We start from the raw sequence: 27,891 nt of genomic DNA on the forward strand, positions 1-27,891 counted from the left end.
AATGGTTAGCCGGATTGCTATGGGACAGCACTTAAAATGGCCTAACTCAAGCTATTTTGCGACCACAGACAGACAAGTTATCATCTGTCGGCAGCGTTTCACACAGAAATTCCTGGTGTATACAGTCGACGGAGAAGGCTAACGAAAAGATAATGTGTGAGTATGTGCTATTTCGGTACAAGTTTGATGAGCGCTTGTTTCTTTAGAATGAAATTCTACTCGATCTGGCCTGGTAAGAACATATTGTTCTTTAGAATGGCTGCAAACACCGTTCCTGGGACACTGGTTGTATAAACATCATGTCACTCATCACGCCAGGCCCCACATTCTTTATTCGGTTTATCATACAGAATCGACAGGTTCCAGTGCTTCTATTATTCTTGTTTGTTCCACATTTCACAAAACAGCTTAAAAAGCTTGCCATGGATTGATGTTTTGCATGCTATATACTTCTGGTGTGGTGCCACTTCATTGAGAATTTTTATTTGGTTCACTTCCAAAATGACTGTTTTCCGTCGCTGTCTGATTTTTTTATAATACCCTGATAAGTGTGGAAGCTGATACTTCTCTTTTCCAACTGTAATATTGCTTTCTTTGCTGTTGAGCTGGTAGCACTCGACGTTCCTTTTGCCGTTTTTCTGTTTATCCTGAAAATCCTAGGTACTACAGTAAGACTTTGGAGATTTTGCAATGCACTACTCACAAGGTCGCTGAAAATCCATCGACAGCCCACGACCGGTTTCGCCCTTCTTGGGGCTCATCAGGTAGGCGCAGTCCCCGGGTTTCCGTCAACCTTATGTTCTAATTGAAACCAAATTGCACGAAATTAGCGAATATACACTCATCTGCAAACTAATTTGGTTCTTTCGAGAGAACATCATAAACGAGAAATTCAGCTGGTTTCCAGGTGAGTCTCTCGAAAGAACCAAATTAGTTTGCAGATGAGTGTATATTCGCTAACTTTGGAGATTGTCTATTGCGTGGAATTTGGAACGCTTCTTTGGTTGGTAAATTTGCTTTTATTCTGGTAGAGATTTTTGGTAAGCGAAGGCTTCTAGCAGTTATCTGGCCTGCAAGAATGTATTGCTGATAACAGCATGAGTTGAGTTATTTTTATCCACCAAATAAATACATTTCTCCGCCTTAATCTAAAACACATATCCCGTAGAGACATGTTGGCACAAATACGGTTAAAATACACTCGATAATCATTGTTCATCAACAGCCCGACTTACAAATATGTTCAACTTCTCTTAATATTTTTTTCAATATGTTTAGCTGAATATTCATTGACTAGCGAGACGCAGTGGAACCAATGTAGCGCCTAGGAAAATTTTACTAAGAGTGTGATAGTTACAGCACACTGTGGTGAGGACACACAAAGGTGGTTGCCGGCAGACATTACTTTTGCCTTCACCTTTCACATTTTTGCGTTGACAATTTCATTTAGCCAGAGCCTTTTCTTGTGTTTGTAATTCACCAACCTTATCTGTAGCACTGAATGAACCCCCGGGGTAACGGTCAAATATTCGCGTATCAATCCTAAAACCCATAAAGTGTGGTAGTGGAAATGTGCCGTGGAATCAGTGGTAGATGTGCTGGGTGAGCTTATTTGGGTCAAAATGGCGAAGATGGCTTTGACATCACCTGCAATAAGTCCATCAGATTACAAATTTGGCGGAGAATTTATAAGAGATAGGTATATAACGGAGAGACTGTTGTTAGTTGAACAAACTGGCACTGTATGGCAAGATCAAAGTCAGCTGCATGACAAACTAAAAAATCAGCTCAACCGGATAGGGGCTGTGACTTTACTTAAGGCTGAATCTGAGTATCTGACATTAAGAGATAGATTTTAAACCAAACTCGTTACTTCTTCTCTTTCCCACACACCTCTAAGCTTTTGGATATTATGCCGGAAAGTACATTCTGCAAATGATAGAAAGGTAGAGATTATCATGAGATTATTCCGAATTTTAGGCGTTGTGCCTATCGTTGGTGACTAAGTTAACATGTCTGGGCCTGACGCATATGAGGCCCATGAAGTGGGGACGGGTAGGAGACTACTGCTACATGCATACCAAGTGAGACCAATGTATTCCGCTAGATGCTGAACTCTGACCCATGCAGAATTTCACTGACTGACCTCAAATAGTTTTACAGTGCTGGATCGCACACCCTGATGGTAAATCTCTCTAACAGCCCAGGTAGTTCGCGAATAAAAACAAAAAAAGTATGTTGGGAACGAATGCCAAATGATTAGACTTCATATGAGGCAGAGGATTAATCATTTCTGAATTTGGTACAATCAAAATTTCAGCTCGGACGCCCTTTCGTATGTTTGAAATTCTAGGCCCACATCTAGAACCAACATGCGGATCAATACATATAGGTCTATATATGATTTCAAATAAATCCATGCTCTGCAGCTCGCAGTTGACAAACATCTGATAGTAAGGTGTTGATATTTTTTTAAGACAAGACTGGTGAAAGTAAATATTTGGGTTGCTTGCGGATTCGCACTTTTTGGCATAAGGTAGAGTAAAACCTCTCAGAATCCTTTACTTCTTATGATGTCTCCGAAGAAGCTTTTTTCAAGTTAGACAATGCTTCAGTTTGACCTTTTAATCCGTTTAGCCAGTTGCCAAGAGATGCACATGTGACTTTTGAAAACCCTTCCTTGTTCGTAAGCGAAATCAACTCTCGTTTGGGTCATTCGCATGTGAAAATTTTAAAATCAAGCTTAAGATTACCAGTGCTGGAGTTTTGTTAACACGATACTTCGATATGATGAACAGGTAAAATGTGGCAAACAATGGTTTTTATTGACTAAAACGGGTTCCGGAAATGAGTGTGTAAGCAGTGAAAACCCACCATTTTTGTGTCAAAAGTGATTTAGCATTGTGTGGCTGTAGTGAGCTTAACTGTGGCATACTTGTAGAAGTGATTGCCAGCTTGCTATCGATTGGATACCAACCAGCTTTGTTTCACACTAAGGTATAACTTAGAACGCAAGGGCAAAAATATCGTCTGCGCAGTGTTAGCATATGGTCCAGGATGTAAATGGCGTCAGATGTTGTTCAGAGGAGCCGCATAAGCAAAATGTAAGCCACCTTACGGAAAATATAACAATGTGTTTATTCGAGCCAGTTGGTCCACCGACTGTAACTTTCAGCTCCGGTTTTTACCCTATTCCTAGCGACTCGGAATATGTCCAAAGGTAGGTACCTACGGTTTGCTACCAAAAAGCACACGACAAGAGAGAAGTTGAACTGGCTACGACGTAGCACGGAACCATGACAAACACTTGAACGAAAAAATGCTGATTCAAATATCTGCTTGGGCACATGCTTTACAAATGAGTAAATACTTATACACGCGTATATATTTGTGTACCTATATTCCTTTTCCGAAATTCTTCAGTAACTTAAACGGACATTTAAATTGCTTGCGGAGCCTAAACCTCTCTTCACTATCGTCACCCTAGGAGTTAGTTTAAAAAAGTAAAGAGTGACCCTGCGGTGAAGTGCACTTAATTGGTCAAAATGGTAAAATGTTCGAAAATATACGAGGCGCATTTGTTGTTGTTATCCTTCCAGACGAGATTATGGACTTTTGGAAGCACCCGTTAGTGGTATCTGTGGAAACCAGAGTTTTGTATGATTCAGTTTTCAAACATTTACATCCGACGTTGGACATTTTTACTAGTACTTTATCTGGTTGAGGACTTTGTTGTGTTCTGAAGCCTTGTGATGGAATCCAATCTTGTCAAAAGGGCAACTAGTAACTAGTCCCAGTGAGTGTTTTTGTGATATCGAATTACAACCACATCAAACGCAAGTTCTTTCTGGCGACCACTGACGAGGTCCGCTGTAAAAACTGCCCCAAAAGAGAGTGTGACCTGAAGCCGTTTTATGTATGCAAATGTATTTCATTATCGTATAGTCTGTGTACGTAACCCACTGACGGAATAGTCTGAAATATAGCATAGAGGGCAGTGCAGCACGGCGCTTGCTGAAGTCAGTGGAGAAATAGCGTATGTTTACTACCTGAATAGGAGAAAATAAAATTTTTAGGTACTCGCTAGCTGTTGATCAGGTACTTAATGATTTATTCAACAAGCGTGCTGACTGGTTTGTGAGCGCTTCTTCCCTAACAATGGAGATATTACTGCACGGTTCATTGCAGGCTTCCTCCTATTTAAGTGCATCTGGATATGGTTCAGAGTGTACTCAAATTCATCACTGTGACTGGTTGGTTGCAACACAGCGTTGTCGTTATTTTACTGGTCTGTTTGCAGTCGCTGTTTTAGTTGCGGTATGCATCTGCCTTATCAGCTTGTTTTGTCAGACGCCACTTTTTGGTAGTTTCATATTCGCTACGACTGACAGAAGTAAAGTGTACTGAGATATTTTGAGCAATGTTTAACTGAAATAACCTTCACGGTCGTCTGATGACCAGTTTTTGGTACGAAAGGGCACCATTCGAAGACGAGTTCGGCCTAACCACCAGGATTATTAAAGGCTACATTGTGGAGGTGGGTGATAAGAATTCGGGGGATTTCGGGTGATAACTCTGGCAGCATTAATAAAGTTGAAATGAAAATTGTCATGTTCACTGAGGCGTTGTGCCGCAGGGATGTTAACCTTGACACATTTTCAAAATAGGTACTAGTCTTCTCTAACGAACGGACCCGTATTCATCATCATCATAATCATCATCATCATCATCATCATCTACGAATTGCAATCTTGTGGCCAAAATGGTCGTATTGTAAAAGTAAGCAAAACTATCGAGATGAAAACCTTCGGTTTCCTAAAGTTGTGAACGTTATGAACCGTTTCCAAACCCAAAGTAGGCAAAATCCGCTTCATGAATATTGACGTTTAGAAACTCATCCTTCATTAAACACATAAATCCCGTAACATCCTTTGTCAAAGAATGCGGCAGGTCAACCGTATCGTTTTTTCTTTCTTTGAGTTTCACTACAGTCAGTGATGTTTTTATGAGCCTCTCATTAGTTCACTGATTTTCTGGGAGACTTATCAGCATGAAGTGCGCCATGACGGATGATCAACGCTCAGCGAAGCTCAACTCATAACCCATGAGTAGTAGATACTTATTGCAGCATCGTCGGTTATAATCAACAACCTGTGATGTACTAATAAACAGATTTATAAAAGACCATGTGGAAAGAAATGAAAAAAGTAAGGCTTTATAAGTTTGATTCAATTCTAGTAACGTAGTTGAACCAATGGGGCCTTTTTTCTCCGCCAGAATTCGCGGAGCACAGTGTAGTGCTGTGTGCAAACGAATGATGCTTTTGTGGACTCATAGGAATAGAAAATAAAACAAAAAAGGCAAAAGCCCAATCAGACGCTAATTTGAGATCCACCTTGGGTCTGTTCATGGCCTGGAGCTAATGAAGCATGCCCAAAAATACCCTTAGTTGAGCGCAGGAAATGAAAAGCACTGCTTAAAAAACTGTAAGACCAACCTTTACAAAGAGCGCTAAAAACTGGTGTACCACATGACAATTTTCCTCGCCGGAACCAATCCGCAGAAAAAAAAATAACTTAAAATATCCTGCGGCTGACCTCTTATTCAAGTCAATCTATTGAAACCTTTTGAACTCACTGCAGATTCGTAATTCTGACAAAATACTTTGGGTTCCGCAACCAGTTAAGTCCAGTTTCGGGGGAAGGGTTTGCAAGGTAGCTAGACAAAGCTCCTTCTCGTAGCCTTCGTCTGTGTTTGACGTACATTAATACTTTTGTAGTTTTGCTGTGTGATGGTCACTTTTTTGCTCAACTTACTCCAAGTAAGTAAATACTAATAAAATAGTTTTTCATGGCATGTCGAATAAACCAGAACTGAATCCTTTTTCATTTTTCATTTGCAAAACATCAACCGTCTTTTTCCAACTCTAATTTTACACATCCGCGAATCTAACAGAACTGAGTATTTTTATCAAAGCGACCATAACTTGTGAAATTAAACTAGGTTATCAAAAAACGTTTCCGGTCAAACATTTCAAGGAATCCGAAACAGATTTGTGCATCGTAGCCAGATGTTTGCAGGGGCGATGTGTGAAACCGTATTTGTTGGGAGTCAATCAAGCAACCTGCTGGTGGTCTTATGTGGCAACAATGCTCAAAAAATGAACAGAGTTATAAATGCTTAGCGCCATGAGCCTCGCGCCCTTGAAGCCTATTGAAAATTTTCACTGTTGGTTGTCCTTATATCGATTAGAATTTTGCAAATTACGTTCGTTCGCTTAGGAAACGCGGAGTTGTGTGTCACGTTTTTGGCTTATTTATCGTACAACGTGCACAATGTGAACAAAATAAATCATGCTAGAAGGGACAAACAAATAACTCCGCATGTTGCAAGGACATGGTACGCGTAAATGTTTTGCCGCTAGTTTTTACTACCCGATAATAGACAACAAAGTAAAATGGGCCTTGTTTTCAATGCTGACACCGGTTCAATTATCAGCACCTACTTTTTTCACCAAGGCTCTTTTCCGTTTGCGTTGATCCTGGCTAGTCGAAACTTTTGTTGTTATTCTATACAGTATAAACGGAAGCGATGTATTCGTGTAAACCATTTTCCTAACCGCGATCAAGCCTAGGATCATCTTCCCAAAGCATACTTCCCACAGGAGTGGTTAAATGCATTTTTTTATACCTGTAATGGTCTCTCTGGTGAACCGTTTTCAATAATTGAAATCATCTGTAAAACTTGTCACATTTGTTGCAAGCAAGTAACCATAAAAGGATGTTACTGACATATTAGTATCCGGCGGAATGTTTCCAAACAAACCCTGAAGTTAACTATTTTAGCCTCTTTCCTTTTTTGAAAAATGGTGCATACTACCTGCAGAGTGGGCCTGCTTAATTTTTGATGTCTTATTAATATGCTGAGGTTGACCCTTGTGTCCCATCATATATGAACTGTAAAAGGAGGTCCGGTTTAGCTGCTGGCACTTTAATATTGACAACCACATGTTGCAAGGGGTTGTGCCTTACTCGATTGCCTAATGTAGCAGGAACAATTGGACTTTTATTTGCGTTTAGGTCAGAGACCTTTTCTATGAGGCCCACGGCACATCTGAATCCACTCTTTAGTCCATCCACCAAAGCGGTGAATCAGTAGACATGCAGCACTGAGGTTTAAACACTGACTATTTTGAGCAAGTTATGAGCTCTTTAGCCTTTCGATAACACCACAAAAAGCGTGGTAAAGTTGACATTTCCTAAGTTTTTCGTCCAGCAAAAGGATTCCTCGAGGCTCACCTAAAGAACCGAGGTTGACACTGGCAAAATACTGCTTGCCATTTTGTCAAGGAAATCGTCAAGATAAAAAACAGTGTTTTCCACAGATACCAATAAAAAACTAGCCTACGAGAATGTTTACCTCCTAAAATGCTTTGCAGTCACGGGGGAGATGTGAACCAATAACAAATTGAAATTGCAGATTATGACGCTGGCTTCTGGGCTGATATACCACCGACTTAACAGTACATTTTCAAATACTGAAGAGTTCTCTCAGAACAACTTTTCAGAGTTACTATTTTTATAAGGCTGGCTACTAGAAAACGAAGTTTAGTCAAGATACTTGAAAGTTAGGACGTTTAAGTTCAGACCTTGTCCTACTTACATTGGCCGAAAAATGTTCCCAGTGCCAGACGACCTACCTTATGATTTGGGACGATTTGAGTAAGGTGATCTATTTTCACTAGCGGATCTTCAAGAGCTCCAGTTGTTGGAAAACAACTGGAGCTAGTAGTTATCAAGCTCAAGGATTATGAACTTAATTTATGAGTTCAGATGAACTTTAGAGTAGTCAACTAATGCCTGAAGAACGATCAGTGCTGGAGATTATGAGCATCCCAACTTAGTTTTGAGTATATTTTCTCCTTTATGCAGGTAACAGCTTGGTATAAATAGGCTCACGCAAGTAAATGAATAAGTTCACACAAGGCACACAGGCCTCGACAAGTTACCATTTGATAGCATGGTCTTACACGGAAATTCTTGATCCATACATTCGGTGGAGCAGGCAAACGCAGATTTAATGTTTGACTATGCGCCACTCGGCAAAAGTTTGAACAGCACACGTTTTTTTCGGAAAAATCCTCTCTAATTTGAACTGATGAGAACTCATTCATTAGAATGGAATTTTATGCAATGGGGCTGGAAACGCAAGAAGCTGGTTGTCGTGATGGTTTCTACGCATGGTCCCACCATCTTCCCTTGATCTGTCCTTCAAAGCTGACAAGTGCCAATGCTTCTAACGTTCTTTTTTCTTTCATATCCCACAAGACAGATTGCAGATGAGATAAGCTTGCAGACAATTGATGTTGCGTGTGACATACTTCTGGAAATTTCCATTCGTTTCATTTCCAAAATGACTTTCGCCTTTTCTTCCCTTGGAAGTACGTTGCAGGAACCATTGCACGGCCGTACATGTTCAACTCTTGTGATTTTCGACTTTTCGGCCATGCTGCAACAGCTCCCGCGTAGACAGCAACATTTGCTGTGAGTTACTGTGGAATTGCCGTTTTTTCCAAGAAATTGTTGCTGTTGGCCCTGTTCAGTTTTGCAGCCTGCTTCAATGGGATTATTAAAGCAAGCTTCATTAAGCCTGCCTTTAGTTGTTCCACTTAATCTAGCATCCTTTGCAAGAGATGAGGGGTAAAGCGGTTTTTAAGAGAATCCGTTTTTTGGTTGTCATGCCTCCAGACACGGTGCTCAGATATAAATCTGAATCAAAATTAGGTGGTGATCCAGGGCTTTCATCCACTGAGATCCTTATTAACTTTATTTGTCCGCATTTACTGCTACGTAGGCGGTTACGAGAGCGGAAACCACTTGTTGGGTTTACGTCTGTTCACAAAGTGTCATGTTGAATCGTTGTGAAGGAAGAAGTTCAGAACAAGATGTGAACGGGAATGGTAGAAGATCGCGAACCAGAGTATGGGCTCAGTTACATGGACTGCTGCTATTTCCTCCGCTGTGGGATAGACGGGTTTGCATGAATAACACTGATTTCCACCATAGCACTGCACCATCTGGCCAGCATCCTGCTTGTAAGTGGAAGACCACTTTATTAATCGGCTTCATCACTTCTGGGAACCGGTGTTGATTAAGGACAACCGGTCAAAGTTTGTACAACTCAATTTAAAATTGTCGCTATCATATGGCGGTCCCAAATGCAAGATGAGGTGACAAGAGAAAACGGAATGACCAACACTAGCGTTCTGGTTTCCGACGTTATTGAACATGTCTTTGACAAGTAATCAGTTGAAAACATCTTGCAGAATTATTTTCTGGCTTAGAAAAATGCAAAAACATCAAAGAATGGACTGAATGTTAATCGGTCTTTTGCACCCGAAACGTGTTTGACGCTCTTGGACTAATTTAAAATTGATGTTTTTGTTGTTTTACTGCCGGAGTAACCTGATGGGACCCTGTACCCCATTTCCTCTACAATTGTACATCCATCCTTCGTTATCCACGTCCAAGAGCTTCATCTGCTTGACAATAGGGAAAAGCCAGAAAAACTCGTGGTCTCAGCTCGATAGTCACATAATATAAGGGTTGTGTAAGGGTGGCTTTCAATGTCCAGTAATATGCACACGTTAAAAAATCAAACTTATTTGTTTTCTGAGTTGCGCAGCTTCATAATGCGTATAGTTACAGTTTCAAAAAGAGGCTCGGTAAAATTTAGGTATTTGTTGGTTACTGGAGAATACTTCTAAGTTGACTTATTCACCATTTGTAAATCGCATTTGAGGTGATATGTATGGCCTGCTTGCGGACTGCTCGTGTACTAGAAAGCACTGGCCGTTTTTGATGAAAGGGTTACCCAGTAATTGTCCGACAATCCGCTCTTTATAGATGTCTTTTCTCTCCTTTAACTCTTCAGCACCGTGTGCATCTCTACTCAAACTATGGGATAACAGACCATTCTGGTTACAATGACTGGCTCATTGTACTACCATAGCGAATATGCGAGCTGGTAGTTCCCTTTGTCAGCCACACTATTGCTTCCTCCACTGTTGAACCAATAACATTTAACATTCCATCTCTTGTTTTCCCATCCAGATTGCATATACTAGGAACTAAAATGAAATTTTAGAGATTATTTTGTGGAATTTGCGAAGGCTCTTCGATTTACAACCAGGTTAAAATGTATTCTAAAACTTGTCTTTTGTCTTGTAGTGAACATGTGACCGCCCACAAGAGACCTTGGTGGCTTGATGTCTTTTTCAAAAATACGTCTGCGTGAATGCCCTCTGTACACATAATATTTATGAGTGAGGTATTAATAATAGACGGGAGGTTTTGGCTTAGGATGTGTAACGACAGATAAGTAATTCTTCTGGGTGAACGTGGTGGCTTTTTCACATGGGAAGTTTACCTATTGATTGTAGGTCAAAATTTGTCCTTCGATATTTTAAACTCTGATCTACCACAAAATATGGAAGCACCGTCATGCATTTTTCTGTCACCCGCTTTGATAGAAGTTGGTCTGATCTGCCAAGAAAGATGTAGTTGACACTGAAAAGGGGCTGGCATTAGACATATCGGATGGATAACGCTTGTGGTCCTGGCAGAGCGGGTATCCTGAAAACCAAACCAAGTGAAGCATTGTGAAATTGCTTCAAAATCGAATTCACTTCAGGTTTGAAATTTGTAACCTAACACTAAAGTTTTATTGACATCAATAAGTAGGCAAATGTGGCCATATTTTTTCAAAGTATAGGCGTTTGTAGTTAATAGGTCCTTTGACTCACGGTCTTTTACTGCCAGTGGATGATGAGAGCTTTTAAAAACTTTCCTCCTTTAAACCGTTACGGCTGCGAATTTCTTCTGCCAACGGGAACGGCGTTTTAATCAACTCGTGTCAGTTAACCACTGGTTTAGATCTGACCAACCGAAGGTGGAAATTTGTGGCCCATGTCGAAAAGCAACTCTAAGAAAATATAGTTGAATTGGGCTTGTTTACAACAGACAAACTGTTTGTTAGGTGGAATTCCGATGAATACGACATATTACATTTTAATGCTAAAAAACTTTATAATCGTGATTTGTCGGTATATTGTCCGCATACAATATTCCCGCGCATAAGCCGTACTTGGCCTTGTACATTCTATCTCTGGTCAGGTTAGCTGTTACTTCACTCATACTTATCAGACCGAATTCTTATGATGCATTTCAAAAATGAAGAAATTTCTTGATAAATTATAGCTTGTCTTCTTCGTGTATCAAACAATTGGAGATTTACTGTAAGTATATGCATCAAGTGTCGAAATATTTATTCCTTGGGGAAGGTTAACACCTCCACACTTGATATGGCGAAATTCATTATGCAAAAATCTTGTATATTAGTGACACTTATATGTTCCTGGATGCACTAGGACCGTTTCCATTTGGGGATTCAAGCAGTGTTAGCAAGACTGATTGTGGAAATTAGTGGTATTCAGATTCAACTAATTTCCTCGTTTCAGTTGCTCAACAAAATCATAGACGAGAGATTCAGCTTTGTCCTGGTGAGTGTTGCGCCGAAACCAGATTGACATGCAAATGAGTGTACTCGGCTAATTTTGTACAATTTGGGTTCAGGTGAAACACAAATTTGACGGAAAATCGACGACTGTGTCTACCTGATGAGCTCCAAGAATGGAGAAACCGGTCCTGTGTTATCAATGAGTTATCAGCAACCATACAAATATTGCATATCTCGAAAATCTTGTCAACTAAAAGCTGACGTGGCCTGATTCAGCACATTCAGTCGCTTGACGACATCATAAACGAAGGACTCAGCTGGGTTCCAGGTGAGTCTATCTCCAAAACCGAACTGGTATGAAAATAAGGGCATGTCGCATATAGATGTTTACTTTACTTAACCAGGCCAGAAAACCCTGCTAAAATTGGCAGGATGCTACCATCCTCTCGGTTTGCTACCTTCAAAGAGATTCCACGGAATAAGTGGGGCAATATCCAGCACGAATCTAATCAGCCCTACCGGGAAGTTATTACAATCATCTTTTATAACAGATATGATTATGAATTTCTTAATTGTAAAAAAGAATAATCCTAATTCAGGCCATGTAAAATGCAACTTTGTTGTTGTCTGTTTTTAACGTCTTTGGTAAATGGTAATAAGCTGTAATATACTCTAGTGGATCTAACTTGGGGATTAGTTACCGAAACCAGTGTTGATGAGTTCTTGGAATAGTTTTAAAGGGGCAAAGCGCAGATAGTAGGTGAAAATCTGAATTCCAAATGGATTAGTTCTTTAGAACACGACAGATTAGAATGCGTACGGGTGCATCCTAAAACACAGATTAGACAGCCTGGGAAAATTCTTCCAATCGTCTGTTTCGTCTTCAATCTCTACATGCAGAACCATATCAGCATACAGTTGTAAACCTTTATACTATATATGTGTATGCTTTAACCATACCCAAAGCGGCCATATTCAAGTTCCAGACAGATCCTCATGTAATTGCTCAGTGAAGATGTTTTCATCTGATGGTATTAAAGTTATGATCTGTGGCAAACTAGAATGTTTCAGTTACATGAATCTGTCTGTGAACTCACAGGAATTTGGTCAAAAACTGATCAAACACATGTGGCCTAACTAATATTTGCATCTAAACATGTCCTGCGTTGTTCCATTACAATAACAACAAACTGGGAGGGATGTTGGAGTAAACAACAGGAATAAAACTTGATCTATATATGAATTACATATTGTTCGATAGAACTTTCACAAACCTCTCCAATTGTTGATTTATCTAATAGAAAACTTAAATGCCGCTGGCCCTCGTGCGCTTGAAACATTAGCAATTTCAGTCACAATATTTCCATCTCTCTTGGATTAGGGTTAAGAATACATCCCAAAATTTCCTGACTTGATATTGATCTCAAATTGTTTACATTGAAGGCCAAAAAATTCCGAATCGACTGCCGATAACCAGCTTGCCTCAGTCTCATCATTATTCCAACGGCGGTCTTCGGGAATTTTAGGTCACAGCTGTTTGACTATTAAACGTTCTGAAGCCTACACTCGAAAAGCCTTCAATTGGTTGTACTTTGAGGTTGATTCCATCAAGCTAATTTGTTGAAAGTACTACAGTTTTTCAGCTGTAATTTTCCATTTCAAAACTAAAATATAGTATTTCAGTGACCATCTTTGAAAAAACCAACCACCGGTTTGATTTGGTTTTCAAAAAATTTCCGTAAATAATACGAACACCATATTAACGCCTGCCGCTCGGTAGAGCAAAAATCTGAAGACTTATGCTTATGCAGGTCACCACCTGATGGGTTGAAGTAGCCTTTAACAGTCCGGTTTGCTTTTACTGGCATGTTCCACGCGCAAAGAAGCCACACATTAAATTCCAAATGTACTGAGTCGACAAAGCTTGGGCACCGGGTAGCTGAAAATCACCAACAGTTAAAACATGGTTTCAGACAGTGTGGTTCCTACTGCTTCTGATTTGTGTGCGCTAATTTCGGTGTAGGTAATTTTGACCGGTTGTGATGACGTCAATGAGTCATTGAGGTTGGTTTTTTTAGTTAGTCGTTATTCTGTTGGCCTGACCGGAAAATTCTTTCAGGGATATTACAGCACCGATCAAAATGATATTGCAACTTTGGTTTGTAAAGCGTTTATGTTTCGGTAAAATATCTGGAGAAAGGTGAGCAGTTTGCTTCTACTGTCTTCTCTTGGTACCGTGAGAGTTGGCTCGACATCAGACATCTTAATAAATGCGGAAGCTTCAAAACTGTAGGCTATCTTCACGACATTTCTTGTATGGATGAAGTTTAGCAGAATGCCCGCATCGGTTCTCTGTCTTTTCCAGTCATTCAAGTTCATGCCGGTATTTAGCTGATTTACACAACAACTCGAAAATCTTGTTCTGTACTGAAGATAAACTATTGTTCTTCGCGGCGGCCATACACAATAGCTTTATTTATTGTAGACTGAGAGCACTGCTTAAGGCCACAGTAGAAGCGACGAGATTTGAGCTAGTTATATGCACTGAGATAGTGGATCGTCGTATTATTTCTACTAAGGCTTGGCCAATTTCGCGAAAGTGTGTTGGTTTGTGTTCGGTAGATATGAGAATCTCGTTTGGACGAAGAATGGTATTCATTCAGTTAATCAGTGTGGGAGTGAGGAACACAATAGATAATTACTTCGTGGAGGTCTTTATATGTCAGAGAACTAAAACATAGTGGCGGCCTACTGCCAAGAGAGTCGGTCTGAATGAACAGTGATGTAGCCTTGTGCAGTGGGTTCATTTAAGGGATATAGTTAAGCAAAAAATTCAGGAACCTGCAAAGTCTTTCATGATGACTAACTGAGTGCACAAACGAATTCGGTTCCTCAACTGCGTAGAATTCAGTATCCGGATACCACGTAAGTTTGGTGAAAGTTCGGTGACTGTGCGTGCATGCTGATCTCCAAGAAGAATGAAGAGTTTTCAGCAAACTCAAAAGTAAAACTGTATCAAGAAAAAGTCCAAACTGCTTCGAGATACTTTAAACTTGTATGGTCACATCCACTAGCAATGACCTGGTCTTAGGTTCCTTCTGGGTGATATCTTCCTCTAGGATTTGGTTTACCTAAAGCGGAGAGTGAGCCGTCACTGGCCATGTGAGGAATCGCCTCAACTCATCATGGCCGTCTTTCAATTTAAGACCAAGTTCTGCAGTACCGCGAGCAAACCTCATTATTGTCAGGCGGTGTACAGAAATGTTATTATCACAGTGTTCATCATTATCCATACTTACTCGGATATTATCTTTCCAAAATCTTAAACAGGCACATGAAAGAATAATCCCGTGAGTTTTTTGAGGGCAACGGCACAGCTATTGCATGATCACATAATATTTGGGCTTGTAATAGATAGAGCTTGTTCTAACGTCTGAGCATCACGTGAATATTTGCGCGCTGCAGCGCGTGAGAATCGATTGCTATATTGTCTCTCGCCAACCAATCATACACTGTGATAGAAAAGGCCTTGACAATCAACTGGGTGGCGATTGGTTATTTTTGTCTGTTTACTCAGCCACTGAGCCGATGAACAGCTAGAATTTATGGAAATCACGCGTCCTACATTCAGTATACATTTGTAGCTATACATTTGCTAGTCGCGCTACTCAGCTTGTGATAAGTGGCAAAGGATGAAACCAACTATATAGTGTGACAAGTTTGTCAGTGAGCGGAAGTTTCAGTCAACTTATGGCTTTCACACGGCTTTTATTCCTTTGTATGCAACGGTCACCGTTGTAAATTTATATATACAAGAACCTAGGTCAAATATTTCAATGGCACCAACACACAGTGGAGAAAAGAGATATTTCACTGCCACACAACCAAGTCAATCTGCTTAAATACAACGCTACAATAGAAGAAAAATTGGATAGGGTGGAATACCCGATACAGACGCAAGCACCAGAAATCCTCGGGGCCCCAGTATCCAGTTAGACATTATAAGTGAAAACCGAATGTTATAATCAAAAGAACCCATATTAAGCAGGCTTCTGCTCTGCAAACGATGCTCATGACACACTATTTGATCTTACAGATGTAGGGCAGAACACGAAACATATTTAGGTTTTATTTACATGTTGCCACTGATCAGTTTCAAATGTTTAAATGCACCTCCTAATATCGCATCGGAGGACGCAAAATCACAGAAATGGTATTCTAAGGACCTGAGATTTTAGTCTCTATGAGAGAGCCGGCCAAGGCGTGTAGATATCTTCAGGCCTGACATTCATGTGCCGAGTGAATAAACGACCCTAACGATAAAAAGGCGTGCGATTATAAGCAGTCGAGCGTAACTTTATTAAGCATATTAGACACAAGGATTTTTGTGAATTTTACTTGCAAACATGAGTCTGAAGACATAAAATTAGAAGATTTGGCTATATCACTGGTCAGAAGAACGAGGTGGTTTTCCTCACAACAAAGATTGCTTTGATGGTCCTAATAAAAATATCACTGCGCTCCAGTTGCTTCAGTTTGACTGTTATATAGGGGTTGAAGAAGTGCACGGCTTTTACGGAAAAGCGTTAGACACTATAAATAGGTTCTTTCTTACTGAAATAAGCACGCTTGTGGAGATCGCCGAGTGTCCTATGTGCATCACGTCATTGTATTTCTTTTGCGACTTTCAGTCTTTTCCAGAGGTAGGCGTAATACGGAGGAACCAACAGCCTAAATTTATTTTCTGCATCAGGATGTCAATATGACCGACAGATTTTAAGCTGAATCCGCATAAATTCAAGATGGCAAACTTAAGGGAAACGCCATTTGGGCCGATAAATACTACTGAATGGTACGTTTTGTAGTAAACTTCAAATTATATGTAGCACACTACTTATAAGGTTGTTGAAAAATCTTCAATCCGTCGTAGGCTGTCGAAGAATCACTAGCGACCTTATGAGTAGTGTATTACGCCTATATACGTAACACGAAATCTCGAATATGGTTGCAACCGAAACATGATGCGGCTTCGTGCAACACATCCAGTTGCTTAACAAGATCATAAACGAGCGGTTTAGCTTGGTTCCAGGTGAATCTACCCTCAAAACCACATTGGTTTGCGAATAAGTGTATTCGCTAAACTGTTAAATTGCCATTGGAAATGGTAGTTAAAGGGCAAAGTTTTGCTACTTGTAGGTTGAAAGAAAAATGCATTGAAGGACTTACTCAAAACATTAATCTTCATTCATCTGAAGCGTGCTGAATACAATTGGTACGTAGGCTGTCGAGAATCACTAGCGACCTTATGAGTAGTGTATTACGCCTATATACGTAACACGAAATCTCGAATATGGTTGCAACCGAAACATGATGCGGCTTCGTGCAACACATCCAGTTGCTTAACAAGATCATAAACGAGCGGTTTAGCTTGGTTCCAGGTGAATCTACCCTCAAAACCACATTGGTTTGCGAATAAGTGTATTCGCTAAACTGTTAAATTGCCATTGGAAATGGTAGTTAAAGGGCAAAGTTTTGCTACTTGTAGGTTGAAAGAAAAATGCATTGAAGGACTTACTCAAAACATTAATCTTCATTCATCTGAAGCGTGCTGAATACAATTGGTACGGGTCAAAGTTATGCACTCATACTCCACACGTGATACGTCGACTTCCCGACTAGCGACAGTGTGCGGCAGTTGAAATTTGTGAACCATTTAAATCAATGCGGCTCGTACGAACAATATTCTGTAATGTTTACGACCGGCCGAAACCTTTTTATTTCATGGGACCCTCCCCGATATGTGGTAACATTCCAAGAACTGATATGCTCGACAAGCTACGCCAGTTGACACAAACACCACCTGCTGTACGACCTGAAGAGAACTTCCACCATAGGTCCTCTTATATAACAATTGAAATCCATGTATCTTTCCTCAACTATTGATCTTTGAGACAAAAAATGAACATCCAGAATGGTATGTCGTAGAAACATGTGCTTAGAACAGAAAAAGGCGCACAAATGCTTGATTGATCCAACGAACGACATCCTTAACGGCATAGCTGATATTATTGACAGAAGCAGAATGTAAATATGAGGTCAGCGCACGTGAACCAGAACGTAAATTGGTTTTATACACCCCTTTCTCATGGCTTAGAAGATAGTAATCTATTTACGGATGTTCTGTCTGCAAGGATGCCATCTTTAGTCGTTGTAAACAAATATACACTTAGCTAATCCAGTTAGTAAGCTTATTCTTGAGATTTAACGTCCCCGGAAACAACTGCATTCTAACGAACTTGCAATTGTGAAGAATGCACCAATTTGTACGACAATTTATTTTTAACGGGGGACTCAACTCAATCCTAACTCAATCTCCATTTCGTTTTACTGTTCACCTGAATGAGATGCACAAAGGTCACTTCACTTTTCAATTATTGCTCTATTCGAGACATTGCAGCATATTATCTTGAAAGGAAAATTAATAAGGTTTTCGCAAGCCATTCGACAGACCCAGAAGGGTTTTGTTTTTCATTTGACTGATCGGGCAAACAAAATCCTTGAAGTTCCGTGACCGGTCGTGGGTTGACGACGCTTTCTCACAACTACCAGTTGTTGGAAACGCCAGTGTAACTTGACAAACAGCAGGGACGAATTTTTTAATGTCTTAGGGGTTTTGAGTCACAACCTACTTATTGTGAGCTAGAAGGCATACATGGGGTTATGAAGCTTAAGGCAGAACAGTGAATGGCTGCTTAACCAATGGCTAGTCTCAGTCCCACAAGAAGTGTTCACACTTAAAATTCCTCCCTTATTCTCACCAAACTCCCCTTGGGTTTTTTGTAGTGGCAGTCACACACCACTTCCCAAACATCCTCCACAGACATTGCGGTTATAACAAAATTTTCAACTGATATTCCATTTCGAAGGTGAAGTCACTCTTGCTGGAACATTGGGAAGCACTGTATAGCTATTTCGTTCCTTTTGGGAATCATCAGTTGCATGCAGTCGGAAAGCAGTTTCGAACAGGCGGCCTCTTGATTAATGGTTTGAACACTTGACCGTTAAGTTTCGGGCGGCTGATCAGCCACCACCACTCACACTTCACCAATGGAAGCTAAATCACGTAGTCAGGCGACAAAATTGTCGAAAAACTTCATTATTGTTTCCGAAAAAATTCTTTTCAGGGCGTTTTCTTGTATTTACAAGGGTTCCAGTTATAGTTCCTAGCGTTACTTGTATGGGAAACTGGGTCTTCACTTACATGGATAAAGACATACCAAGTGAAACACGAGAACCGATGACGGTGTGGTGAACTACAGGAGGTCATATTTTATTTCAGAAAAGTTCCACCCAGGAGTCAATAAACATTTTTGAGGCGAATAAGAGGAAGATATTTATGTAATTTCTTCCGTAACTGGAAAACAAGCAAGACATTCCCGAAAATGATTTAACTTTGTTACTTCAACTTCTCAGGTGCTGGCCACCGAACCACTGCGCTAAGATACCAGTAGGGAATAGGAGTCCCCCAGTTGACCCGAAATATACTGGTGACCAGTTACAAGCTTGTGAGGAGATTAAAACGTGGTTTCCAAGTAATAAATTTGGATTTTTTTTCAGCATTTTGTCGCCACGAAACTTCAATTCTCCAACTGTGCTTACAGCAACTTACAATCTCGCTACAGCCGCGATAATTGGCTTCACATTTTAGGAATCACTCACGCTTTTCACATAAAATGCAGATTTTTTACTTTCGGTCCGTTTCCCGCCATTTGTGTACCGATATTTTAAGTCTTCAAAAATAAAATTAACACTGACCTGGAGTAAGATTTTGCGTAGTCCCCTACAATAAGCTAACTATGGAGTCTGAACAGAAGTCAGAACGTTTGTTAGGTGGAATGTTCACGAAATGTTAATGCTATAGAACAACAACGGACAGATATAAACGCGTCTGAGTACTTAAACACGGTTGTCATGGTAATGGATAACACAACAAGAAAACGACCTGTCATATAGCCGATTTTTCTTGATTATTTTGTATGCATAGCACATGGTAGAGTGAGTGGAAAACAAGCACCAAGTGGATTCCTTATACTTTGAGTAATCTACCTGGATAGAATGTACCTTCCAAGGTTGGCACATATACAACAAAAAGTAATTCCTCCACTACAAACCATCAAAGCGGCAAGTTCGCTTTGAAGCATAGTATCATGGCTGAGGTTTATATGACCACTTTCTAATGTTATTGAATCTTCGTCGATATGTATCCAGCGTGGGGAGTGAGCAAAACACGGTTTGTCGAAAATTCTTTATTTCGTTCGACGCCAGCAATCAATTTATTGCATGCAAAACACTCGTGACTGCCGCGGATTTTGATTGTGATAAATGGCACGCCAAATCTCCAGATGATGAAAATCGTTATTGAATCCACTGCAGCATACTAAACGACGATTTTTATCTCAATGGAGTGCCTTTGCCTCCGAATATTCACACCTACAAAGTTAGGGTTCCATCAGAGATCAAACCAGCAACTACTGATTCGAAATCATTATCCTCAAGTGAGCGTGCAAAATGTCGTTCTCTAATATGCCTGTCGAGTAAATCCTGTGAGCACTTGTATAAAAGAATGAATTGTGTATTCTAACACATCATTTCCTTGGACTCTATAACCGCCGGAGAATGGCAAAGGACTGGATATTTTTAAGTAATAGAATTGGTTCGCTGCAACCAATGCATCGAAGATGTATGCTAAAAAGATATTCATGCAACAGCGGGACAGAGGAATTGTTAACAATGCAGAGAGCTACCATTGAAAGGAAGAAGGTCTTCGCTGCTGAGTTATTCATTAGAAAATACCAACTGGACATTTACAGACCACTGGACAGCGGAGCAAAACTCTCATATGTATCTTGTTTACAAAAACTGAATATCCTTCTCCTCTTTAAACGCGTCTTCCTAGATTTCCCTGGATATTCGTTGACTGTTGCTTAAATCCAAACAAATGAGACTCCACAAGTTCCGTAATAGATCTCACTTTTCAAGAGACGCAGAGCGGATTTGCGAGAAAACATACTACTCGCATGTGCCCCGTTCGTAGTATCACCGTTACACCATTACCACACATCTGCAAACTCTCGAGATGAAATTCCAAGATTGTATTCTCGAAACATGCTTCCAAGCCTGCAATCTCTTGTTTGGAAAGTTGACTTTAGTTTACGAACAATACACACATTTAATAGCCTTTCGAAGAAAATAACTCTGTCAGACTTCTGCCAAGCGGAGGGTGATGTTCGTGATTAGAAATCTGAATGGACTCTGGCGTTGTTTTTCTGCCGCGTAATAACAGAAAGAATAGGTACATTTCGGAGCTTTATTTTTTTGAACAAAGCTAAAAGTGAGATATAAACACTTTGTTACAGTGCTACTTCTCAGATGTGATATCCGTTCATTCTCGGATCGTACATCATTCGATCAGATGGATCATTTTTGACGGTTCAACTTGGGATTAGACTAACTCGGATAATTAATTTGTCCATCTTGGGATTAAATTAATTGATGAAAGATTGCTGTTAAGCTTGTTTGCCTTACAGAAGTAAGGTTTGCTCACGCTCTGTGTCAACTTGTGATGGCCGAAATTCATACCATCAGGGTAATTGGTTTAAATGGATCTGAAGCTACGAACGCACTTTCTGTACTAAGTACTAAGGTGTGTAGCTGAAGCTTGTGGTCCAACTTTACACGGCTATGTTTGACACCCTTAAGTTGTGTATCAAATCTTCATTACCACTTTCACAATATACCGTTGAATTTCGCCCATCCGGTAAAACCAAAATGACTCAGATTGAAAAAGTAAAAGCCCGTAGATATCTATTTTGTCCTCTAAGGGGATAGGCAGCAATTTGTGTCTCCTGTGGCCTCACCGGCTTTAAGCTTCACATTGGAATTCATGGAAAGATTCTCTTAATAGGCTATCTGAAGATAATTGCATTTACCCCGTAAGCCGCATGACCTGCTTTGTTTTTTTTGTTGAGTCCTACCGGTTATTTTCTCTAAAATTTAACTGGTAATGGAAGACAAGCCCGAACAAACCTGGTTCAAATCTTCGAGAAGTAAAAAATAGGTACAATAAAAGTTGAAAAAAGAAGTTCAACTCGGTACAGTGTGAGTGAGAACATAAAAAGAGGTTGAACTAAATCAGCAAGTTTCCGACTACGTTGTCCCTATTTAGACTTCAACCGTTCGCTCAGATTGGTCCTAGTGAATTAGGTCCGGGTTAATGTTCTCCAAAACCGCTTCCAAATCCGAGCAACGTCAATTCTTGGCTCGTTCGAAATAAGAAAAGGAAAGCACTGCTGATACCGGCGACCTTTATTTTTCTTACTCAAACTTTACTGAACATATCCCTGTGTAATGTTTGAGAAACATACCTCGGAAAGCGGTGATTTTAATGAAACATCTGATTGTTTGGTGCTGTAAATCTCACACGGAAATATTTAAACATTTTCCACTGGTACAAAGCCACCTGCATAATGATTCGGATGATAATTCGTTGACAAAGAAGCAAAGTCAAGAGAAGACGTTTGATCAACGCAATAAATTCAATCGTTGAACTGAATTTCTTATGTGGGCCTCAATGGAAATGAGGTCACAAACTCAGATATGGCAACTGCATTAGGTAGCCAAGCAAAGGGATTGAAAATTCAGTAAATAGGTTTTCCCATGCAAGACACCAGTACTGATCTAAGTCCGGCCTCTTTCAGATGGGAGTGAACCTCATGCGCCTTACTGTCCGCTGCATATCTACCCAAGAAGCTTCAAGCTGTGTCACAAAACAAATTTCCGATGTCATCCCCACTGGTGGTGAGACGCTTCCAACAGAGTTTGTTACATAAATACAGTGTTGTGAACTGGGTAATAGGGAACATTGTTTGAAAAAAAGAGTGCCACACGTGTTTTGGTTGCTGATTAATTCATTCGCTCATTTCAGACACTTAGTTGGTGTTCGAACAAGTATTGCACAAACTAACGAGGCATCAATCTGTTCCGTGCGCAGAGAATAGTGATGTCCCGTAAACCGATATACGGCGTCACGTAGTCCAAAGTGCTTTGTTGAGCATACTTCACCAACCACCTTGTTGTAACGCGTAATCTTCAAATGTCTTCGGAGAAAACTGACAAGAAATCATCCTAAATCGGCACTTTGTGTGATCTGCAAACACAACCTAACGGAAATAAACTTGCTTCGCGGATTTAATCCACAGTGTTAAAGACAGGGTTGTCCACATTTCTCCCTCAAACAGTAACCATTTCATCCGTTTGGTGGGGCGTAAGTAAGACTTTCATAAATGTTATAAAACACATCAGAGTTTGCAGGTAGTGGCCGCAGCGTTTGTAAGGAGTTGCGAGTTAACGGGTCAAATATAATGATCACTGTTGAATGAGTATCCTGTACCCTCCAGTCAAATGACATCCTTTTTGTTCTGCATACTCTAGAGTGTCAATAAACCTACTAAAACAACTTCAAGATCTGTTGTAATCTACTTGAAAGGAATGAAGAGGGTTGCTATGTCTCCTCTGGTGGCGGTCTGTTTTTGGGGAGAAATATACCCCAAAACCTAATTAAGATGTGTTCTACGTCCCACATACCAAACATAAACTTTATAGTTAGAAAACGGAGCTCACACTTATACTGGGACAATTCATGTGATAGGTTCTTTTTTGAAAGCTTTCAAGGAAGTTTCAGACTTTCAGGAAGTGCGTGCAAGTCAAGTCCATTCCTCAGGATTGTGTCTCATAACCATTGTGATTTGCCGTTTCTAAAGTTTGTTTCGATGAAACATTCACAGCAGGAGTACGTGTCAACGGGACGTCTTAAGGGAATGGTTTTGTGAACAGTAATGCGGCATTTGCTTGCCTTTTTTTGCTAAACGTCATGGAAGGCCATTAAGTCACTCAGGTTGTCTCACTGCAACAGCCCAGTCGTCTTCAAAATTAGCGGTTTTCCAAGAACGTGTGTTTTCTGGGAATTAAGCTTTACTAAATCCGTATTTTAATGGAGTTAGAACGAAAAGTTTAGCCCTCGGTGTTGTTCAACTTTTCATCCAAATTCTTGCGTGAGTGAGTGCAAAACTTACTGGTAACTTCGCCACGTAAGAAAGTAACCCCCGGTTCAACTGCAATCCGACAATTACTCAGTCCAGATTTGTCTTACACGAAACACTATGACCTATGAGTCTTTCACCTCTGAGGTAAATTGCTTATTCTTTATCTGAAATATCAGTGCTATCAGTCACCTGTACTGGTTGGTAGAGTGAAGTAGTACACAAACGTTTTTTCGCACCCTTTAAATCTCCAGTTACCATGATGGCGCCTCAAGGCGCTGACAAAGTTTGGGCAAAGTACTCCAGAGTAGATCAGCCATTGGACTTGGTGATAAAGTCCACTGCTCAACGCTGGAGCGCCGATATTCGTTCCGCTCATATTGGTAGATAAGTTTAAACATAACAGCCCGGTAGTTTGCATTCAGTTGCTGATCCATTACGGAGTTTCCAAACAGTCACTGATATTATCAACCAAGGCTGCAGTCCAAACAACGTCAATCACTCAGGGAGTCTAAAGCCCACCGGAGTTGGTTGTCAGTTAGTCCTTCGGGAGGACAAAAACACGTTTGCGACTCCAAAGTGCACGTATCAGTCTGACACCAGCCGATAACAAGCGTGTTTGGACATGAGTATTGATACAATTGGTTTGGGTAACTCCAAAAGTGATTTTTTCTGCACTCGTCGTTTGCTGACAGTCCAGTCATGTCAGTTTAGGGCACCACCTAAACCCAGGGGTCCCATGTAAGTTTTTGGTATTTTTGGTCTTTCTGTGCTAGTGATTACTTTGACGCAATTTTCTTCTTACGGTGTACAGTCTCCACATTGCATATTTCTTCGACATCAGCCCCTTTGTATGGCTGCACTATGGAGTCTATTTAAGGCTGGGTCTCAGTGCCTGCTGCTTCATGCTTTGTCATTATTTCAACAAATACCAGAGCGTAACCTGCACCTTAACAACACAGCATAGCTTCAGTATGAACGTGTCTGTCGGTTGTTATGATAGGTGACAGAAAATTCCAGCGTGAAACGGAGTTATCGCTGACCTCGACCGCATCAACATAGTCAAAAGTATGACACCCTACTCTGTCGGTTGCATAAAGTGGCGAATCAATCGGTGCTTTTACACGTGATGAAGTCTGGACAGCAGAGTGCTCATTTGCTGTCACGTAATAGGAGCTTTGATGAATGTCAGAATACTTCCATCTGAAACCAACTAATTTTGCGGTGCAACTTGGGGAGAGGACGAGTAATCCAGACAGCACACCACTGGATATCTGGAATAAGCTTCCGAGTGAAGCTCGTGTAGGACCAGTGCCCGTGTTTGAATTTGGCTGTCTGGAATGATCTGTGTCTACACGACCGAACAATTCATTGACTGCCTTATAGATGAGAAAACTTCGGCCCCTAATCGTTCTACGGAATTTTAATCTTTCCTCAAGCTTTATGGTGGCACACTATCTTGAGAGTTCTTCTATGATATAGTTTCTGGTCTTACTGCTGAGAAAGTCGCTCAAAAATGGTGAGAATGGCTTCTTGTCAAATTTGCGGGAGCCACAGAACGTTTCGTCCATCATCTGTTTTCTGGCTTTGCTTCTACATTATACGCTGTTCTTCAAAGATAACCAGTTCATTTATTCTGCCATAGATTAGCATTTCATTTGTTGAATGTTTCCTTGGCGCAAGTGCTTTGGTGGTATTTTCACCATTTTAATATGTTAGAACAAACGCTTCCTATCAACTTATTACAACATGATGAACTAGAAAGAAGCTGCGAAAACCTGCGGTTTGTTGAAGGAAACTGCGTTGGTGACATCCACGAATGTAACGAATTGGAAATTCCAAACATTGACCTGCGGTTAGCCAGTGTTGATACGTGTTGCGATAGTTTAATTTTTAGGGAACTCTTAAAATAACACATGCACAACAGACAGTGCATATTAACCAAGGATGGACCACGATAATGTTGTGAACATGTGACCTCATATTGCACACAGCTTTTGATGACTATCCGGACGCCTTCAACACACGGACTTATAAATGTCGCCGTTAAACCAACGGCTCGTAACGTGCCAATAGATTGTGAACACAATTATCAAAAAATTCCTTGGCTGTATCTTTGGCTGCGAATTTGGTCCAGGACCAAATTTTGATAGTAGTGTCCTGAAAATCCACGCAATTATTGGCAAAAATAATACGGATTATTTCGCTCTGAAATGTTTGCTTTTGTTTTGGTGGGGTTTTGCTTTTAAGCATTGAACTGCATTGAAACTGCAATACTCACACTATTAAGTTGCGGTTAGTTGGAAAACGAGGAATATGACAATTAAATTAGGGTTCACTTGACAGTATATATGTTATCTGAGGTGTGGTCGGATACCAAGAATTATGACTACGGCTTCTGAAATGAAAAACTACACATTTATTGTGAACATCGAGTAAAACACCGATCCAATAAAGTTTTAGCCATTGGATTTTATGTGAAACTCTGGCAGACACTCAGACAAAACCTTTCTTACTTACATTAGTGTCCAACTACGTGAATAAGTAGGAAGCTATGCAAACAGAATTGTCACCATTTAACAATGCTTTAACCAAGACATTGGACAATTTTGAAACCTAATGACAGTATTGGTTAGGACTAAACATATTAGCAGTTTTGTGAATAAAATGTGACGGAATATTTACACATTTTCATGAGTTTGATACCAGTGTAGTGAGCCATTACACACGGAAAAAACTGATGTGATTCAGCCCTTTAGACTTTTTGAGTAACGTGTAAATCGAAGGCTCCTTTGTGACTTTACGCAAGCTTCTAGATATTAGCACCTGCGTACTATATATGGATAGTAAATAGTGCTGCCTGCATAGATGGAGGAATACGATACCACTTGCGCCAGTCTCTCGGTGAAAGGAAGGAGGCCTTTGCTGAGGGGTTATCTATTGGGAAACACCAATTGAACAGTAACAGATTATTGGACCGGAAGCAACACTCTCATCCTGTTTATAAAAACTGAATATCCGTCTTCTTCGCTAACGCGTCTTCCTGAACTATCCTGGATATCCATTGACTATCACTCAAATGTAAACGAACGCTACAAAGCATTCCACGAATTCCGTGGTAAATCTCGCCTTTCAATAGTCGCGAAGCGCATTTACTAGAAAACATACTACTCGCATGCCTCGTCAGTAGTATCCACCGTTACACCGGTAGGCAGTCCCATTCGGGATCGCTAGTGTTTTTGGTTCCTGGAGTAGTAAGGGTCCTACACAGGGTTTCTACTCAAAATGACTCGCCATAAGCCAGCCAATCAGTTGAGCAATGATAGTACATGATCACAGACCGAAGCTTGCCACCTGTGGAGTGATCCCCAGTATGTTCGTCCTACATGAACACTTATCCAGTCGCCTCCGAAAATCATTTGGAAAACAACCGACATATTAATTGCGCTGTCAAATTCAACCCTCGACGCAAAGGCTTCCACGGATCAAGTGACTAGGTTACCATGCTGGTCGAGTTTTAAGGTGTACGGAGAACCACCTGACGAGATATGTTTCTACTAGCAGGATAAATCAATCCAACTTGTCGTACAGGAGATTTTTCTGTCAGTGTATATGAACAAGCATCATGGCCGACCAGCAAGGAGGTCTGGCATTTTTAACTGAATGCGTATAAAGTTCTCCACGAATGTCTCTTATAATGTTTGTCAGTTTGTCTGGTTATGTTCATTCATTCACTGTTCGCTGGAGTAGAGGGATTTCATAATTTTTTTTGTCGGGATGAACTTTCTGTTTTGCATCTAAACCACTTACGCTGAAAGCTATTCTTTCTGACAAGCGAGCACCACAACCTGTTAACTCATTATCTAAAGTACTAATTGCTAGCTCTATGCTTACCATTCTGTTCACACTGAGTTGTTTGGAAATTTCCACTAATTTAGCCGTCAGTCGCATTGATGTTTGTTGTAACTTCTCTCTTTGTTCTTCCACATTATCTAGAATTTTTCCATACCCATCATCCAGCTTGAGTCCTATCATTGCTGGTTGTTTCGGTTATTCTCTTCTTGTGCTCCCTGACCGTTTGTCCCATGTAGATCTTGGTGCGTTCATAGCGTTCAACTTTATGCATACATTATCTGATCTCAGCCAAAAGACGATGCTCCTGTTGCACCAATACTGTAAGTAACAAGACCCCCCTTCTAAAACGCTACTCTAATGTTGCTTGTGTTGTGCGATCTCCGAATGACTCCAGGTGTACCTGTTCTACATAGGATGACTA

At 40.5% G+C, this 27,891-nt stretch overlaps 2 protein-coding genes across 2 annotated transcripts in view; one reads left to right on the top strand and one right to left on the bottom strand.

The window, feature by feature from the left end:
* Positions 1 to 17,366, bottom strand: part of T265_08473 (hypothetical protein) — a gene marked incomplete at both ends in the record, with an annotated part of 45,103 nt that extends 27,737 nt beyond the window's left edge. Inside the window, one exon of the mRNA XM_009174285.1 lies at positions 17,093 to 17,366. The remainder of the gene's footprint in view (positions 1 to 17,092) is intronic.
* Positions 17,367 to 20,515: 3,149 nt separating this feature from the next.
* Positions 20,516 to 26,774, top strand: T265_08474 (hypothetical protein; the record flags this gene model as incomplete). The annotated part of the gene is made up of 2 exons (XM_009174286.1): positions 20,516 to 20,603; positions 26,584 to 26,774. 2 exons carry the CDS (start codon positions 20,516 to 20,518, stop codon positions 26,772 to 26,774), a joined length of 279 nt encoding a protein of 92 aa, XP_009172550.1.
* Positions 26,775 to 27,891: the final 1,117 nt, after the last annotated feature.

This window comes from Opisthorchis viverrini (assembly GCF_000715545.1).
Source record: "Opisthorchis viverrini unplaced genomic scaffold opera_v5_218, whole genome shotgun sequence".
NCBI classification, from domain to species: domain Eukaryota; kingdom Metazoa; phylum Platyhelminthes; class Trematoda; order Opisthorchiida; family Opisthorchiidae; genus Opisthorchis; species Opisthorchis viverrini.